Source organism: Apteryx mantelli, chromosome 7 (assembly GCF_036417845.1).
Source record: "Apteryx mantelli isolate bAptMan1 chromosome 7, bAptMan1.hap1, whole genome shotgun sequence".
Classification (NCBI taxonomy): domain Eukaryota; kingdom Metazoa; phylum Chordata; class Aves; order Apterygiformes; family Apterygidae; genus Apteryx; species Apteryx mantelli.
The window spans coordinates 31088659-31108620 of record NC_089984.1 but is presented as its reverse complement, the minus strand read 5'-3'; the positions used below and the strand labels follow the sequence as shown (position 1 = coordinate 31108620).

Below are 19962 nucleotides of genomic sequence, written 5' to 3'. Positions count from 1 at the left end.
GACATTGTGTTCTCTTATGATCCTGGTCAGCTCTGGAATCTTAGGACTGAATAACTTGTCATATAATAGTAAAATGAGTTACTTCTAAACACCTTTTTTTGTTAGGTCCAGCCAGCAAACCCAATCCGGTTGTGTTGTAAGCATGAGCAGGAAGATTATTACACTTTCTGCAACTATTAATAAAAATATATTGTACTGAAAATTAGGGAACATTTTGCAAAAAAGGACAATCTGGCAAAAAGATAGGACTGAAGGCCACTGATTCTTTATTAATATCCCAAAGAGAGACATTACAGTGGGATTCTGTTGGAAACATATCTAGTAGCAAAAAAGGGAAATAACATTTAGAGTGTGAGATACCTAACATTTGCTAATGCAAAGCTGGAATTTTAAAATGTAAACAAATGTAAAGATTTACTGAGAAAACAAGGCAGTTTTTCATTGAAAAGAATGCAGTTCTTTATTGAAAACCAATGTCATTTTATGGTAATATTTTATGTTTAATTGCATTACATCCATGTTTAAAATACCTTCTCTATGTGTAATATTCTGCTGTTTTTACCTAGATTTGTGTAAGTTATTGTATAATTCTTATTTTTGAGGCAGTAAAAGATTACTATGTGTTGTAGAATAGAATTTGGTTTTCTATAGGATCTCTTCTTGATACAACAGTGATGTGTGTAGCTATAATAATGTGTTGATTGTAAAGACAAACAGTAGCTGTTGTGTGTTCAACATTAGCATATTCAAACCTTGGCTACTAGGGCCTGCTTATGAGAAAACATAACATTGTGATTTGATTCACTTTTTCTCTCAAGTGCCTTGGAATCTTTATTTTTGACAGAAGGGGTCTTTTATCTCTCATCTACAAAATTATATTTTATAGTACACAACACTATCTATGTATTAAGCCAAAAAAAGACCCTTACAGTAATTTGAACTGAATTTTCTATAGCAGAGACCCATAAAATTACCTATAGGAAAAAATAATCTGTGTAGCTTTTGGCTGAGTTATAATACATTGTTCTGAATGTAATACACAGGAGTGGCTGACTTTTAGAAGCATAAAGTAGGGAGTGGCATCTATTCAAATTTAAATGCAATTAAGAAAATGCTTCTAATCTGTTTATAAAGGGCTTCCCCTCCCCCCCTCCACTTACCAAGAAGTGGGAAATAGTAATGATTTTTTCCTGTGTTATCTGTGGAAAATGGTGTTTTAAATGACCACTTCACATAGGGAATTGAAGATGTTACAGCCATAGTGGTCAGTGAGGTATTTTCTTTGAAAAATCTTGTTAGTGTTTTGTCCATTTGGTGCCTTCCTACTATATTCAAATAAATTTTTCAAAGGTGAGCAGAAGTCATGACTAGCAAAGAAGTTTAGCCTTCTTAGGGCATAAGGTATTGGAGTCAAGAATTTACTCATATCGCAGAACAGGTATTCCTAACCATTTTTTTGGCTTGTACTTTATCAGCCCTGTATCGGCTTTCAGTGATGACATTTCGACAGAGCTCAGAGCGAGCACGCATAAGATCTTCATTATTTCAGAACATCCTCTGAGAATTACAAAAATTGCTAACCCCAAAGCTAATAGAGGACAAAGTCTGGATTTTTAACAGCTCCTAATAGAGTTCGGAAGCTGGAGATAAGGGATGATGAGCCAGCTTTCCTTAGCTTAGGAGAAACTACTCTTCAAATAATTCAAAGTTCACAGAACAGTGTAACAGATTGTGTAGAACCGTTAGTCTTAAGGGGTCAAGAAATATCCACCCACCTTTGGCATTTCTAACTGTATCTCTCTATAGTTTGAGCATCTAAAGAATGAGAGGAAATAAAATCCATTTTCTTTACCTAGTGGGATTATTTGTTTTTGTAGATCAGAGCAGCTGGGATGTGACTGAGAAATGCTGTACTTGGTATCAGGCATAAAAGTTCTAGTCCTCAGAAAGGAGGCACAGTTACAAAAGTGGTTCGGAGAATAGCAGGCTGGAAATTGTGGCATCTTTGATGCAGAAAACCACCCTTTTGATACTTTTCCTAGCCATTGACTGAGAGAACCATTGACCTGTGCAAGCAGCATTAGAAGAGCATAATAAAAGCTTTGTTCTTACATGGGATGATACTTCAGACTTCCCCCAGTAAGAGAAAAAAGCTTTGTAATGATGTATCTAGTCTCAATGCATTTCTTCCTGCTACCTTTCAGTTTGCATGGGTTTGTCTCTAGGATCATCTAAAAATCCTGCCGCGTGGAGTACCTTCAGACAGGAGGCATTAAAGTCTTAATTTGGAGGAGTAAGATAATTTTGTGGAATTGCATAAGAAAAAAAATATATAACTGGTCTAGAAAAAATAGCTTTGTTATTACTTTTAGATAAAGTAATAGTTAGGTCTCAATCTTCCAAAAGAGCTCCACATGACTATTATCAGACTTTAGTTATGCTCACAGCCTAGTTGGATCTGAGACTTCAAAATTATTCTGATTTGAATAGTCTTGTGTATACAGCGGTGTTACTCGGGGACCAGGTTACAAGCACTACCTCACAGTGTTCTGATATAGCTAAAAGGTTCACTCATTCAGCAAAGACAAATTCAAACTGATTTCAGAACACTGAACAGGTCTGTCATAATCTAATGCTTTGGTACATACTGCGAATATTTTGAAAACTTTTGTTACCACATTTGTACGCCTAGACTAAGTGGTAGGTTAATTATTTTGGAGTCTCTGCTTGTAACAAAGTTCCCCGTTGCACTGGAAATGTTCATACAAATTCTGATCTTAGTCCAGAGGCTGTTTTAATTTGCAGCAGTTGCATAAACTAAGTTAAAGGCAGGAAAAAAAATGGGCAGGAAAACTTGCCTGTAGAACGTGAGTCAAACTTGCCGTGGAGTACACAGGCTCGTCACTTCAGAAAGCTATTAACCGTTTGCAGCTACTTCTGAAAATTTCTGAGATCCCAAAGCGTTCATTCAACAAGTGGTACCAAGTCTATATTGCACTGCTGTACCAAAGAAAGCAGGCTAACTGTGTTGCCTTAAAATGGAGTGAATTGGTTTTTATTCTCTTTGCTCTGTTAGTTAACCTGAATGAGGTAATATCTCTATGTTGGATCAACAGATTACACATGCTTGTCCAAAAAAAAAAAAAAATTCTTTGCCAAGATCGTGTTTGAAATCCTTTTGTTCTCAAAGGTTCTGTACTGCTGTTTTTCCAACCAACAAACTTATTATTTATAAAATATAGTTTACATTTAGCTTTGTTTGTTTTGACATTACGCTAATAGCTGAAACCCTTCTCTCCCAACAGCAGTGTCTTCTCAGCAGTGCAGTGCCTTCTAGCAGCACTGCAGTTGATTAAGAGCTTTCAGAGAGAATTAATCATCTTCATAGACTTCACCCTGCCCTCACTCTGAACAGGTTAGAGGTTTAGATGGAAGGAGTGCTTTAGCACGATTATCCAATAGCTTTAAAATACAAATGGCAAGTTAAGCTTTCTGACTTGGTGTCAGTAGTGACAACTGCTTCTTCATGTACAGTAAGCTTACAGCTGTCCATGGCTAATAAACATAACAGACCAGTAAACTGGCTTTATAAAGGGTTTTTGTTGATTCCTTGGTACATAGGAAAATATCTTGTGACTAATCCATGGGACAAGAATCTGAAGGAGCTACTTCCACTGTTTATTTTATTGCACGCTTCCTTGTTAGTTGTCCAGAATCATGCTTCTGGAAAATTCAGTCCTGAAACTTGTGTTACAAGGTTTAATTTGCATATAAAACAATTTGCAATCCCAAAGGCGACGATTCAGAACTGCAGGCTTTGTCCCTCTTCCTTCCAAGACTGTTGATGCTGGAGGAGCCAATCTGTCTGGTCTCTTGCAGCCACATATGCCTGCCCAGAAGGATTTCTAGGCAGTGGTATGGAAAGGAGGAAAAAAAGAAAAGAAAAGCCGAGAGAAATATGGTACAGTTTAAATCATGGAGACAGTAACTCCATTGCCAGACTGTTAAACAAAGAATAACTGTGTCAGTTTCTTAATGATAATTTAAGACCTTTTTGCTCCTGTCTACATCCTGCCTATTACAGTACAGGCGTTGTGGGCAGCACCTATGCTGCTGATAGACTCCCTAGTGGCTGAAGTTTCTGATGATGGGTCTTTTGCCTTGCAGCATCTTCTCTCCCCACGAAGGTGTCCTGTCATATCATCTCATGTAATTAAAAGATGGATGAAGTCTAATATTTCAAGCAGTGTCTGTAAGAAAATCTCTGCGATTCTTTTTTGGTAAATCTGTTATCTCTGGAGCTTAAACAGATACTAAGACTTGCACAAATGCCATTTCAGAAACTGTTAAACTTCTAGGAGTTCAGAAACAGTTCTTCTAGCTCTCTTAACTTCCTTTCAAAAACATTTGTTAAAATTGGAATTTTATTTGCCTTGTATGCAAGACATACAGGATGTGCAGTACACTTATTGACATCTGTTGCTGCATGTAGTATTCAGATTTAGAGGAGTTCATAAGAGCAGCAGCAGAAAGTAGATTATTGAGAATAGACTGAAAGTGCTTACCCTACTTTGGTTTTTAGAAAGTGGATCCAACTGACTTTACCCTGCTGTTTTTTTAGTTTTCTAACATATGTAAAGTTGATTATTAATATACATTTGTTCAGGAGCCTTTTCACTGTCTGTCAGTGGCATGTTTTGGTCTCAGTGATGTTTTTATTGTGTTATTGGTGTTGAAAACTTTTAAAAATGATTTGTTTTTAAAAAGTCTGTGGATGAATTTCAGTTTTTAGAATCTTTGTTCCATTTTATCTGTCGAAAGGCATTACTTTCCAGTTCATTGAGATCAACTTGTATAATAAGATGTTGGGTTTGTTTGTTTGTTTTCAATTACAAATCGTCTACGTGACTTTGGATAATTAAAACCATTTATCGAAATGTTGTGTTTTTAACTGTATCGTGTTGGCGTTGTCTCTGCTGTTCATGAAGAATTGAACAATACTCATTTGTCACGTAGGGTGCTGACTCAGACACAGATGAGTTCAATTCAGATGGCTGAGGTGGTTACAGCACTCAGCTGTTTACTCTGCCCCGCTTTCCACAACTTGCTTTCTCTGTAGCTGACCCATGAAGCAGTTCTTTAACAGCCCCAGTTTATAGCGTGGTATATCCAAATAAACCAAGCCCGACTTTAAGTTGCTTCAATGCACTGGGTTGCTAACTACAACCATTCAGGAGCTGCTTCCTGTGTAAGTCCTTGGTGCTAGTGTAGCAGCAGCAGTCTTTGGAGAATAGCGAATGCCTGGTGGGATGTTTAATCTGCCTCTGTTGGGGGGTAAATATCCTCTGCTGCTGATTCACAGCTGGCTTGGGAAAGGGTCTTTGCAGTGGTCTGCCAGCAGTTGCAGACAACTAGTTGCAGACAAAATCTTGCCAGCAGTTGTCTATGGCTTCCTATGGCTCCCAGTGATTCCTTTGGAACTAAGGGAATTTCCTCCAAGAGCTTTGGCTGTTAATCACCTCTGTAGAATAGACTATGGAAAACGACAGCATAAATACTCTTCCTTGGGTTCCTGTTTCACTTAGATTGGAAGAAGACTGTTTCTTAATTGTTGATCACTTTTGAAAAAGGTACAGCATGAACAGAGGAGCAGAAGCCAAAATATTTATTGGCTTGGGCAGGTCCTGCTGGACAAATCACTTGGGCGTTAAATGGGGTGTTATTCAAACAAGGCTACTAAGTGGGTCACTTGGGAGGAAAGAAAGCAAATGGGCTTGGTGTGGGATGGTGGCAGTTGTTGGGAAGGCTGCCAGTTTTCCTTGGTCTCTCTTCCTGCGCTTTGAGGATAATACCTTCCTCGGCTCCCAAGAGAACTCTGAGGATTAGGAACTTGCTTTAATTCCCACTGTGGTCAGAAAACCTAACATTGATGGCTGTAGGTGGAGGAGCCAGCTTTATTTGAATAGGATAGTCTCTAGAACAGTCTCAAATCAGGGCTTTTTTGTTTATTTGTATTTCGATAGCTGCCATGTAAACTACAGATTTTTGCCTTTGGAACAGAACTATTGCCTACAGAGAAGTGGTCCAAACGGCGGACCTTATTCTATTTTTGGTTTTGATTGTGCCTTTATAGCCTTTCTTTGGAGATATTTTAGAGAAAGGCAAAAACAGAATACAGATATTTTATATCTAATAAACTCATGGACCAGATGCTTCTCTTGCCTCTTCCTCCCCTGGCAGAATTGAGTTCCTTGTACTACAGCAACCATAAAGTCATTACGCTGCGTTTAGAACGAAGTGCAGGAAAAGCTGACCTTTTACTTGGACTCTGTACTGTCAGCACTGCGAAGCCTCGTCGCCTTGTTTCAGCAAAAGTCAGTTTAGTACTTCAACATTCGCGCATATGCTATCTGTTCAGAATTGTCTCTTGTTAGCAATCTGTGTTAATGATTATAATGCTCTGCGTGTCGAGAGTGCCTGCTGTTTGCCCCCCGGATGCTGGTTGTGCAGGGTAGCTGTTACCTTCCTTACTGATAACATATCACCAACAATAGCAGTTAGGAACTGAAAACACTTCTGGCATGATGGAAAGTTCCACTTTCTCCAGGGTGACTCACTAATTAATTAACCCCTGGGATACTCTGCCTGGGATGGAGAGACTTCCTGTGCCAATTTAAGAAAAAGTTACGGGAATATACTGTTCTCTAGGAAAAGAGAAATTGATTAGCAGCATTTTTATCTGCCTTAGAAAACAAAATCCTTATAATACTATCAATCTGCATGAAATAAGTTTGGAAACTAACTGAAAAATAGGTACATTGGAAAGGGTTGCTTGTCTCTCTTAACAGCTTCCTTTGTTACAAGGAGAAAAAAGAGACAACTGCTGTTAACACCACAAGCCGGCATTAAGGGCAAATTCAAAAAAATTACTGTGGAGTTCCACACTAGCAGAAGAATGGACTGATAACTCGGGGGGAGAGGGAGGGGCGTGCAGCAGGCAGTACGGAAGACACTAAGCAGGTTTGCTCCCCAGCAGGCCGCAAGCTTTTGGTTTTAAATGGGTTGCTGTTCAAATGTGGCTACCAAGTGGGCCACTTGGGCGGGAAGAAGGAAAATAAGCTTGGTTTTGGGTGGTGGCCGCTGTTGGGACAGCTGCCAAGGCCTTGAAGACGCATGGGAGAACTTCTCTCAGATTGTTGTTCGTGTGCCTGTCAGCCATTGCTGAAAGCGACCTAATGGCTACAGTACAGTTTCACTATCCCAGCCTGCTATGTATGGTTTTTCTCAAGTAATCTTGCCCAAATCTGTAGATAAAACTTTGCATTTCTGTAGCAGACTCGAACCAAGTAGAGCAGTACTGTACGTGAAGATGCATGTGAAGGGTGTATATTCCTCCTATAAAGAACTGTAACAAGTCCTGTAAGCCAGAGTGAAGCTCCAGAATTTAAATTTAGCTCCCAAAAGACTTTCTGACATGGAAGGAAAGAGCTTTTGCTGCAAAAATCCATCATAACATGAATATGGGCCACACATTTGGGCATTAATCTCAAAATAGCACAATGCATACTGGGACCTTCTTCCTTCAGAACAGAGCTGCAGTAAAATATATGGGGAGCTGCTGCTTTTGCTATAAGTTGCTGACACTTTTGGTTAATGCTTGTCCTCTTGATCTGTTAACATCTGGGCATTTCAAACACAATTGTTTAGGAAACTGCTAAAATGTAGGGCTTTTTATCCCCAGTGCTTCTGCTTCATTAATTTCCCCCAGAGATGTACGCACGTGCAAGGGTGGCTCTTGCTTTTTACTCCAATGAATGGGTGTTCATGCAAAACACAAAAAGTTAGGCTTGTTGTCTAATTCTCATCATTTTGCTTGTTAGTTCAGTCCATCATCTTGGGTTTGTGTCCAAGAGAAAAGCCTGATGTTGAGCTATGACAGACTTAGTATTAAGCACGCCAAATAAGTTGGAAGGGGTGCAGAAAGGAATATATATGTGTGTGTGTATATATATATGTATGTATGTATTTCTCTCTCTCTCTCTTTTTTTTTTTTTTCTTAGTAGAAGCTGTATAAGCACTGTAGTGTAGAGACAGTGGTGCAGGGAACTGTGTACTAGACGCTGCAAGCAGAAACGGGGGGGGACCAGTACCCTTCATGAACACAAGTGTGCTAGGTAAAATACAAGTTCAAACCATGTGCCTGCTTGGGAAAGTTTACAGTGTAAATTTGATATAGGCTACAGCAAGCAGATGAAGAACTGCTACGTGGCATCTAATGGCAGCCTTACGTTATCGTGATCATACAGTTAACAGCTGAGTTTACAAGCTTCAATTGAGGAGTGTGTGTAATGCAGCAGCAGTGCGTTTTGTGGGGAGATTTGAGTGAGAAGAGGGTTGTGAGAAGCTTTTGGGTGAGCACTGCATGTGTAAAAAGGGCAGGTTTGGAAAAGCTGCCTGTAGGGTGGAGACATGAATACAAGTATAAACAAAAATACTGAGTTTGTTACTTAAAGGTGAAGTGACTGGTGGGACTGAATCAAATGCTTTCGGCTTCTCACAAAACCAATGATTAATCTAGCAGAGATCAAGCGATCACTGCTGACAAAATAAAGAATATCTATGGTGGGAATAAATATAATTGTTTCCTGCAGTTCTCTACACGGAGTAGAGTAGCAGTCAGCAACACTTCTAGCATGTTGTGCTACACTATGATTTTCCATCCCAAATTAAAGTTTAAGCATGAGAAAAGAAATTGAGCAGAAGCCAGGAGATGTTGTTTCCCAAAGAAGCAAGATGCTACCATAATACTCGTGGCATGAGTTCTCTGCATGAGAAAGTGGCTCCTGCCGAGCACAGAGATCAGTGGGGACCTAGAGCAGGGAGCTGTTCCCTCTCGGGAGACTGTAGCTTCAACCCGCAGCCCTATTACAGTATTCAAAAATCTGTCTGCTTGCCACCTGTGCCTACAACTCGAAGTTGCTAGTGCCTCCCTCCCCCCCAATCCAAGGTGACCTGGAAAGCTTTACAGAAACAGTTTAGTTCTCCATAGAGAAGATAATAGAAAGGAATATTCAGTCTCAAGATACCTACAAGGTGTGCAGGACAAATCTTTTTGAATAGAGTGCTGTTTTTTCTGAAACCAACTCTGTGATAAGCAGAGAATGAGCTATGGTGAGTGGTGACATAAGACAGCAGGCATTATACGGAGGGAAAACGGAACGTGTAAAAGGGGAAAGTAGTTACTACAAAGTTATTGGGAACTGCATGCCCGAAACAGAGAAGGGCGGGTTGCTTTCATTTGTTGTCTATAAAATAAGCCTTTTCCCCCCTCTAGCACAGAAATAAAATAAGCCTTTTTCCCTCCTAGCACAAAGAGTGAAAAAGGAGGAAAATATCTAATGGAGGAGAAAGAAAACATTAGAAAAAAAAAATAAATGAAGTGGAAACTAACAAACTAGTATCCCACAATCCTGTTCTCTTAAAGAAGTGTTGTATTTTAGTTCTTGGTTCCTGGGTCCGTAGAGGAGAAGTCCCTAAAATTCTGTTTCATTCAAAGGAGTGGGGCAAAAGCTCTTGCTGGTGAATCTCATTACTTCAAGTAAATTGTCAGTGTTGGTGTTTTGAGTATTTCATGTTGGTGATGCAAAGGTGATGTATTAGATATGTTCATGTGGCAGAGAAAAACGAGATTTTGGGAACAGTCTCTTCATCAGCTTTACTGTGTAAAATCACAGGCTATTTTTTCATTCAGCTGGAACATATATGAATATGTTATCTGTGTAGACAATAATTCCAAGTTCTCCCGTGTTCACAGGTTTTGAATGCAGTCTGAATCCAAGAAGTATGAAGAAGAGACACCTTCTCTGCTCTGGGGGTTGGATCCTGTATTTTCTGCATTTGCAAGACTCTATATTAAAGATATAAAAGAAATGAGAGAATCCAAACAAGTGCCAGGTATGTACTTAAATGTGCTGGTTATGATGTACACAGAATTATAATTGATTTATATTGTGCTTTTTATCCAGGGATTTTGGAGTGTTTCATGAACCTCAGTAAAGTAGTTTTCCATGACCCTAAGCTAAGTGGCAGTCATGCCTTTGACAGTTCAAAGAAGAATCCTTTGTTCAAAGAAGTATAGGTAAAAAATGAAATGTATTAGTTCTGATGGCTTTTCTTCTTTTATTTAGACAGCTGGTTTTACGTTAAAGAAATGTTGTGCTTCCTCTGTGTGGTAGTGCTGTTCTGATAAAATTATTTCTAAAATGTTGGTCCTTTCTGGTCATACATGCCGTGTTTTCCACCGTCTCCACAACATTCTTCTTTTTAATGCATAATATTGATAATTGAGAGCATTGATGGGTATATGTTTTTCTTTGCCTGTGCATATTAATATATAATAAAAAGAGATACAGGTTTTGTCTGCTTAATTTCTAGCTATGATAGATGTATGAAATCCTTCATCTATCTGAACAACCTTGTTGTCAGTTCTGGCGTCTGTGCTGAATCTTATACCACACCTTTTATTTCCTAACCATTGTTGGAAATTGTAGGCGTCGCAGTCTGTTTCCTGCCGGTCTTCAGCCAGCCTCACCCACGTGTGTACAATGTCTAAAGCAGCGTGGGTCCGGCCTTGCGTTGCTGTTTTCACTAGGAAGAGTCTAAACAGACTGCAGTGTGAGTTCTCCTGTAGAAGGATTCAGGCACTCCAAACTGGAGCCTGGCAGGGTGCCGGATTATCAGAGAGGAATCCTAAGAAACTTGGAATTGAGCAGGAAAAGCAGCAAATGCTAAGCAAAGTGCGTGGTTCTGATTTGTTTTAGTTTTCTGGATTTTGTTGCTGCTGTTTTTTCTCTCTCTCCACAAGGACAAGGTGCTTCTGTTTGGCTCCTTGAATAAAGTATTGTAACTTATATGCTCTACCTTGTAGGTTTGGTATTCATATTTATTTTCCTTTAACAGCAGGGATCATGACAGTGCAATTCTATTCTTCCAGCAACTAAGGACTATTTTTTTTTTCTCTCCTAACAACCATTGTTATGTTCTTAGGGACCTCATAAACTGTGCAAAGTATAGTGCACCAGTATGTTTACTACTGTGGCATTTAACATGATGGGTTCTTTTTGTTTTTTATTTTGCTTTATTTTATTTTATTTTTAATTCATTGCAAGTACGAGGATCCATTCTACTGTTGATCTTTGTACCAGAGCGAGCAATACCTAGAGGCCTTTTTTAAAAGCCTGCAGCCTTGCAGTAGTGTTTGTGTAGCAAATGCATTTGATTTTAAGACTATTCCTGCTTCATTTTATTTGTTTTTGAACAAAACACAAAACAGTTCATTGTCAGCACAACAGGATTATACTTCAGGACTTGGGCATTAGCGTATACACACACACACACACTTCACATTCAGGAGAAGATTTAAGCCTACAGGAGAAGAATTAAAGCTATGAACAACAGCTAATCTGCTCCCTTTTTCAACTGTAAATTACTCAAGTTTTCCTTCTCGCTTTCTTTCCTGTTCTTTTGCTTAAGTGAGTTGTGCTCTGCTTCAGGAACTTTTTCAGTTTTGTCATTAGGTTTTTTTCTAAGATGATCTTAAGGAAGTGGTATCTGTCATGTCAAGATATCAGCCTTTAAAATTGGTGCATGCATGCTTTCCCCACTTCCTGTGCATCTGGTGTTTTGCACAACTAAGCTTATTTGCAATTTTATATCATTTTTAAACCCAAACTTTAAAGTTCATTCTTGCTAAAGTTATATGAATAAACAAAAGTTCATAGAACGAATGTCCTAAATTTTGTTTCTTTCTCCCGATACTGTGTTCATACCTAACCATACATTTTTCAGTATATCTTATTCTTTGGCAACAAATGATAATACAACAGAAACACAAAAATATATATATTTTGGGGAAGGAAGAAGGTAGGCATTTGTGGCCAATGTTCAGTGCCATTAATAGGTCTGCTAAAGGCCAGATGAAGCTAAGTATATGTTTGGCTGTAAATCAATTATTAAGTAATAGTAATTAAGAATGAATGAGTGCAAAACAAAGAGTTGTAACTAGGAGTGGAAAGAAATACAGGCTGAATGTCAGGAAAAGCATCCTTAGAATGAGATTTGCTAAACCATGGAGCAGCCTCCCTAGGAAAAAGGTGGGATCCCCTTCACTGGGATTATTTATATCCTGGCTCTACAAATTGCCGGGAATTTACTGTACGGAACAGTCTTGCACTGGCCCTGAGGAAATGGGCTGAATGACCTAATAAGTCTTTTTTTTCCATTTTTAAGCATTAGGATTTGTTGCAGCGATGACTAATCCCTTAGAACAACACAGAGGAAAGCAGTAACCTGGCCAATTTCTCTCCTGCTATAAATGGTGTTGAGAAGGCTGGAAAACCACCCAGATAAAAACAGCAGTTATGTTCTCCTAGAGGCCTTGAAATGAGAGTGGGTGTCAAACTCGGTTGTAATACATAATTACATCATGGAAGTGAGCTTTTCTCAAAGTTATCGTGCAGCACTGCTTTGTGACAGCTTATCAACAAGTAAGGGAAGCTCCAGATAGCATAAAAGGAGGTAATAAAAATTAAAATAATGGCAACCAGCTCAGTGCTTAGTGACGCTGGTGAAGATATGACCTGAACTTGCACTAGATTGCTGCCATGCCTTCCTGTTGTGGCCACAGCTTATTAATATATGTATATTTACTGATTTGCTAGGAGCTTGACTGAATGTGCTCATGTGTGACACTGAATGGTTTAAAATGTTTAGTATATTTTTGTTGCTAGCAATATGAAGGTAATTTGAACTGATAATCTGGGGGGAGAAAAGCTTCCCATTTCCACCTCCAAGTTGTCTAGCTCAACTACTTTTAATAGACCGTGTAAACCTAACTTCATCTTTCAAATGAATTCAGGTAGGTTTCTCAGAGAGTGAGGGTGGAGTTGTGTACAATTTAAGGGGATGGAGAGAACCAGTTTTCTCTGGTCTCCATCATTTGCCAGAACTATAACTCAGTTTACTAATTGGGAAATGGACATAATAACATACTCGGTGGTGGTGGTGTTAGGCTGCTTGTTTGCCCAGTGAAGAGCATGGAGGCTCTGCCCTGCAGATTTACCCTGAAAGTGACTCAGACCTTCTTTTACAGAGATTTTGAAAGGTTTAATGAGTGTTTATATACACCGGAAGCATCTCCATGCAGAGTTTCTATAGCAGTGTTTGTTGTCTCCTGGGAAATGGAATGAGAGCGGAGTGGACGAACCTGCTAAACGTGAGACCTGACCAGTGACTGCACAATTCGTGTAGCCGGCTCCAAGCTGACAGCACTAGACGCATCCTCAAAACATTGCAGTGGGCTTTTATCAGCAAAACTTCTGTATAATAGCTGCCTGGCTGATCACCTGCGATTTTTGAAGCTTTACTTTTTTGTCTGTCAGTTGTGAAGAAAGTTAATTCCAGGCCCGTTTAAGACTGCCAGCTATGTAGGACAAGTTATTTTTGGCTTTCAGTTTTGACTTTTTTTTTAATGCAGAATGTTTTACTGACTCCCTTGCTGCAGTGCTTCTCTTTCCCATTATAAGAGTAAGACTTGCCACGGTGTATTGAGCCAAACGTTCCCTTCTGAGTCCCTTGAGTTATCTGGTTTTTAGAAGCTAGCTATTGAACACCCCAGATGACATTATATTTCAGTAAAGCAGTAGTATTCCAAAACTGAAGAAATACCTTCACTGAAGATTAGCCAGCCCAGGATATATCTGCAACTTATTGCTGTATTAGCCTCCTGCTAGTGAATGGTGAGGCTTCAGTATCCAATATTTACATCAGTGTTGGTTAAAGACTTTTGCCACTCTGTTTCTTGAAAGAGGTTACAGCGTGTGACAGCCTCAGTACTGTTGAAGTCCACTGGGCTCTGATTCCTTGCTCTTACTTGGACATATTTTTGTATCTGTTATTCTTATCCAACTCATCTTTATAGATGCACAAAAATAGCTTCGAAGGGATGTTTTTAGAACAAGTTATTTCTGGAACTGAAGTTCAGGATACTGTCCATGGTGACTGTAGTGTACTCCACAATCTGAGTGTGTGTCATCGTCCCCCCCACCCCCAATGGCTCCTCTTCCTTTAGTAATGAACGACAGAATTATGTTACTTTGCATTTTGGAGGCTCTGCCTTAATCAGGAACAGCTGCATTGTGAGAAAGCTGAACTGCTTCCATTGTATTTAATTATTTACTCTTAAGCCTGATGACTGGAAAAAAATAAAACTAAAACCTACAGCAAATGAACTGTTTTGCAGATCAAAACGTGCAAGAAAATAAAGGGATGATAAAATTTGAGACTCTACAAAAGTAAGCCTTTGGTATCCTAAGCGGAAATGATACTTTTCTCCTTTCTCAGAGTGTTTCCAGTCCTCACAGGTCCAGGGGATTTTTCATGTGAGCAGGCACTAGCTAACTTTAAGACATATTGAATATCTAAGGAAGTGTGCTTTTTACTGACAGATGTGACTATGTAGGGTAGGATGTTTGTGAGGAATATGTAGTTATACTTAATTCTTATGTTCTATGTCTAGGTATATTCTTTTATAATGGACGTCCGGTAAGACAGGTAGATGTTGTTGGGATAGTGGTTCAAACCAAAGAGCGAGATGCCTTTTATAATTATGGAGGTAAGAAAAGTCTTTCTTTATTCTTGCATTTATCAGCCTTCCAATCTTAGTTACCGTTCGAACTTAGACTGCCTTATTTGATTGTTCTTGAAACAACTCTGCTCGATCCTATTACATAATGTACATCTGCAATTGAGATCACTTGTCAAAATTAGGGAAACTACTGTTTATCCCCACTTTAAAGGGGGAGAAACAAATGGTTAAAGCTGAATAACTGATTCATTTGGGGTCTCCTAGCAAATCTTAATTCTGGTTGTTGCTTTGCCACTGGCCTCCACTGTCTTCCTCTCATACATATGCAACTTTTTTTGGTTGTGTATAAATGGGTTTAATGGTGCCTACAAATGAGAAATCACTTTTTCCTCTTTTGAACCGTAGAAATCCCTTCTGACTTGTATATTTTGTTGTATCTTGGAGCCAGGTTTTAATAGCACGATTTGTTTATATTTAAATGCATAAGTGCCTTAGCAAATCTGACTCAACCACCATAGTACCAGTCTTAGCCAACAGCAGCTGGGAGGACGGTGTCTTCTCCCAGTATTCAGACTAGTTCATTAACATGGAAACATCTGATTATTATTTAGTTCAGTTGTCGTCTTTATCCGGAGAAAGAGCAGACTGGAGTAGTGGTGATGTGGCAAATTTCAAAGGGTGTGTGTGTGTCTAACTCCCAGTAAGATGGGGGCACCAACCATATAAGTCCTATCTAAGATTTGAAGGACTTGTCCCCTATCTTCCTCTGCCACGGGTTTCCGCATGATGAAGGTAAGTCACTGAGTGCCTCTTCCTACCCACTGCCTCCACTTACAGAATGGAGGCAGAGGCAATTCCCTGCTGCACAGAAATGTTGTGAAGATACAGTCAACTACATATAGGCAGGTCCAGCTCCCACAACACCTGCAGCTGCATCATACTGCTGCGGTGTAGCAAGGACTACTAGTGCATGTAGCACGCCCTGCATTGGGTGCTGCTTTGAGTTGTCCCTGCGCTCTACAGAAAGGTCCCTACAAGTTTTTTAAAGTGGACATTTTCTGGATTTTTTTTTTTTTTAATTCTAATTTCTGGATGTTCCTTATAGCCCTGCCATTATGCTTGATAATGAGTTGACAGTAAACATGTTAAAGCATGAGATCTTCTGGCATTTATAGTAGCATGGGTGAACTAAGCATCTAAGTTAAGAGGTGGAAATATAGTTGATGTAATGAAGTGTTGAAATATAGATTGAAAGACAGCTATTATTCTTTTATTGCACTGGTATGCAAATGTACTTGTCACTTCATGAGAAGAGAGGAAGACGAAATCAAAATGACCGAGGCCAAAAAAAAAAAAAAAAAAAAAAAATCTCTGGGTAAGGGTTTCCCACGCTGGTGTCGGCATTAGTTCAGATGTAGATTTGTTGGAAACGTTTGATTGGGGTAGAAAATGGAGGAACAGAAACAAAAAGACCTGCAGACTGGTGGAATTAAGGCCTTAGTGTTAGATCAGCCAACCTTTAAGTACAGCTCTCAGCGAGCCTGGCTTCCTGCTGTCCTTTCACATTCAACTCCCCTCTTTGTTGCAGCGGTTCCTGGTTTGAGCTTTCCGGCTACCTGCCAGGGTGCTCCTCCCCAGCCTGACTCCACCGGCGTAAAATTGTAGCTTCTTAGGCAGTTTCCTGCTTGCAGGGTCTTGCCTCTCTCAGTTCAGCAGCTGGTGACTCACAGAGCAGGCGTTGCATCAGTTAGTGCCACGCGCTGTTCAGTATTTGCTCACCTTCCATCTGCTTAAAAGTGACTTGCAAAGCAATTCCCCCCGTACTTTTTGTTTGATAGACAGAGAACTGAAATATTTTTGTATCACTGCCCCTATCTCCTCCCCTCGTTCCTATCTATCTACTTCAGAACACGCACCTCTCATTTTAAGAGGATCTTAGGTCTTCTTGGTACTGGAAAACTATACAGCCAGAATTGGTGAAGAAATAGTAGTTGTAGAACAGAGTGAATTGACTGTCTTTCCTGGATAAAAGAAAATAATAACTTTAGATAATCCAGGTTTTGAAGTTTTGATTTTATTATTTGTTTGTTGCTGCTATTATAATAAGTTAAGAGAAGGGTATCTAATTAAAGCCTAGCTTTGAGCAAGCTCATTTTTAGCCAATGTACCTTTCTGACTTTCTTCTCTTATTAACAAAACCAAGTGATATTTCATCTGGTTTTCTTTATGCGCCAAGGCTGTTTTGAAACATTGAACAACAGCCTTAAAAACAAACAAACAAACAAAAATCTCACGGGGGTCTCAGTAAACTCACACAGAGCCTACAGGAAACATTGCCTTTTTGTTATAAAGAAGTAAATGAACCCAATTATCTCATTTACTGGATAGCTTTGAGAGGGCTTTAAATTAAGGTGAAAGTCAAGGAAAAAAAGTTTAAAGCCAAGGAGTTGAGAAGGGGCAGCACAGGAAGTTTTCGGCAGCTTGTGGACCCCTTGAGATCACTTAGAATAGATTAACATTCTCCTGCCTAATTAGAATACAATTGCAAGAGTTTTCATTCATCAGGGCTTCGCTAGTTACTTGTCTTTTTGCTCAAAGCTTTTATCTGGGAAGTGAGGAAGCCGTGTTTCAGAGCCAGCTCTGCTACCAGATTCCATATGTGGTCAGGAATAGGACGGTCTCTCTAGGACTCCATTTCCTGCTGTTGCACTGACAGCGAGGAGCCTGGCCTAATCCTTCAGTCTTGTTTTGTTTCGAAGCCCTTCATGTGAAGTATATCGGTTGCATTTGGTGCAATGGAGGCGTTCTCAGGCTGGAACATCCAGAGGCTGCAGTAATATAATAGTGAAATGTCATCTGCCCTGATACTTATTGCTATGGCTGTCGTGCATTAATGTCCTGGCATGATGTATGGGGGCTCTTCCTCCTGCTAAAACAGCTGCTTTTTTCCTCTACTGAGGAGAGGAAATCCTACTAGCTAGATCATTATCTTGCTCTAAAACAGCAACTTCTGTGCAGAATTAAAGCTGCAGGCACAGCATCTCAAAAGGGGGACAGCAAGGGGCTTTTAGCGATGCAATTTGGAATTGCCTGCATCTTATAAATGCTGTATCTTAGTTATTAGAAATGTGCCTATTCCAGACTAGTGCAGCTTAGCTGCTGGGAAACAGGAAGGCAAGACAATGACTTGAAATCGGATCCCCCAAATAGGGAGATTGTTTCAAAACATATGAGACAATGCAAAAGCCTTTTGCTTTGATGCTATGGTTCCCAGAGGAAACAACTGCAGGTACCAGTCAGGACCTTCATGGTAAACACTGATACTTTTGTAGTCTAGGATCTGGTTTAAGGAGCAGAGGAAAACTGCAGGTTCCACTTTGTGGAAGCTCAGTGTTGGAGATGGTTACATTCAAGAAGGAAAATGCTTAGAGTGGTAGCTGGACCTGAAATGTGATCTTTGCCATGTTGTGACAGGCATTTAGTGCCTTTTTCTTTGCTAAATATTTTATTTAGAGGGTGTTTGTTGGTCAAGCTGCCCATATACAGACTTTTTGCGATCTGTAGAACAATTGGTTTCGCTGGCTTTTTTGTTTTCTTTAGCTTTTTTTTGTCTCTTTCTGCTTTGTCCTTGACAGTACAGTGCCTATGGCAGAAATCCCAAAACTTATTTTGCTTGGGTACTAGCAAAACAAGAAAAGCCAGACACCTCCTATGCTCAGGAGACGGTGTTGAGCTTTTTCAGCGGTGGAAGTGGCTCGCATGCCACCAGTGGTACATATGCTTTAAGTTGGAAATCCCTGACCTAGGGCAGAACCAAAAGCATCTTGTCCTCTGTCCCTTCCTGGCTGGAGGAGCTGCCTTTCTGCTCTCTGCAACATCCTCTCATACAGGAACTGCCAGCAGACTCTGTGCGCAATGTTAGCGGTGTTCTTTCGCTGTTACAGTAATGTTCCTGTGTGAGGGAGGAATATTTATCTTGATGTGTTTCATACTGTGTTAAGAGATTTTAAGGTCAGAATGGGCCACTGGGTTACTTAAGCAAATTTCCTGCATAATAAAAGCCAAATTTACCAGTTAGCAGACCTCATTTTCTCTCCTGCTGTCCTGCTCTCCCTCTGATATTTGTACTTGATTTAAAACTTGTTGCAGGAAAGTATCTGGTCTTGATTTGAAGACACTGAGAAACAGAAAATTGTTAATAGATTGTTCCAATGGTAAATTGCCCTGGCCGTTCAGTTTTGTACTTGGTTTCCTATTTTAATTTGTCTGTCTACAGCTTTCAGCACTAATTCTTGTAACCCTGTCAATGAGATTAGAACCCTTTTGTCCCCAATATTTCCTTTCTTGGGATGGATGTACTGAAACCTCGTAATTAAAATCAGTGCTTTATTTATTTATTTATTTATTTATTTATTTTTAAGAGATGCCTATTACTTTACTGACATCTAAGGCACATAATCATGATTTCTGGTGCTGAGCTACTTCAGCAGTTGAAACAATTGTGGAAATTATTTCCAAAGTGAAAGTAGGAGCTGAGCACCCACTTTCCCTTTCTAACTGGATGAATTGAGATGTCTTTGGCAACCATTTCCCTAAATCCCTATCTGTTTTTATTTCTTGGAACTTCATTACCTGCTTTCTTAATCCCTGTTATTCTTGCAATTCTTTTACAGTGGATGATAGTACTGGTGTTATAAATTGTGTCTGCTGGAAAAATCCCATGGGAGCAGAAAGACCTTTATCAGGTAATTTATCAAATACATAATTCTGCTTTTGACTGTACATTTTTTGTTCATGTCCTACTTAAATAACTTAGTAAGCAAACAAACTTGCAGAGGAGCAAATTAAAATCACAATTCATTGGGGGGTTTTGTTTTTTTAAATACCATCACATCCTACAGCTTGGGACATTTTGGGAGCCTCGTATTACTTTCTTTGTGCTGTTGCCAATGGTGGTGCCAATAAAAACACCACATTTTGACCTGTCATGCATTTCCTTATCTGGATAACATAATATTTCAATTCCATGCTGTGAAATTGTTCAAAGAATCCTCTTCTTATGGTCCTTTTTGTGACTTCATCTAGTGAAGAACTACCCTGGAAATTTGCCACATGCCACAGCTGCTGTTTCTGAAATCAATCCATTAACCAGCAACCTGGTCTCATTCCTCACTCTTGTGATACAATGGTTTCAGGATGCCTCTTCTGTTCTTTGTTTGCATTTATATTCCCCTTCTGCTCATGCGTATGTTGTCAGTGATGACCTTTAAAGTAGCTTAAACACAGTGGGAATGTCAGCAGTCTTTTATGATTTGGAC

At 39.5% G+C, this 19962-nt stretch overlaps 1 protein-coding gene across 6 annotated transcripts in view; it reads left to right on the top strand.

The window, feature by feature from the left end:
• The window catches only part of STN1 (STN1 subunit of CST complex), a 44239-nt gene that overhangs the window by 7459 nt on the left and 16818 nt on the right, over positions 1–19962 (top strand). For 4 of the 6 annotated variants that reach the window (XM_013959805.2, XM_013959803.2, XM_013959806.2 and 1 more), the window contains 4 exons: positions 4168–4280; positions 9815–9954; positions 14576–14671; positions 19318–19389. In XM_013959805.2, coding sequence (XP_013815259.2) covers positions 9822–9954; positions 14576–14671; positions 19318–19389 — 301 coding nt within the window. In that variant the 5' untranslated portion in view covers positions 4168–4280; positions 9815–9821. The remainder of the gene's footprint in view (positions 1–4167; positions 4281–9814; positions 9955–14575; positions 14672–19317; positions 19390–19962) is intronic. The other 2 variants (XM_067300214.1, XM_013959804.2) reach the window with 1 other exon arrangement.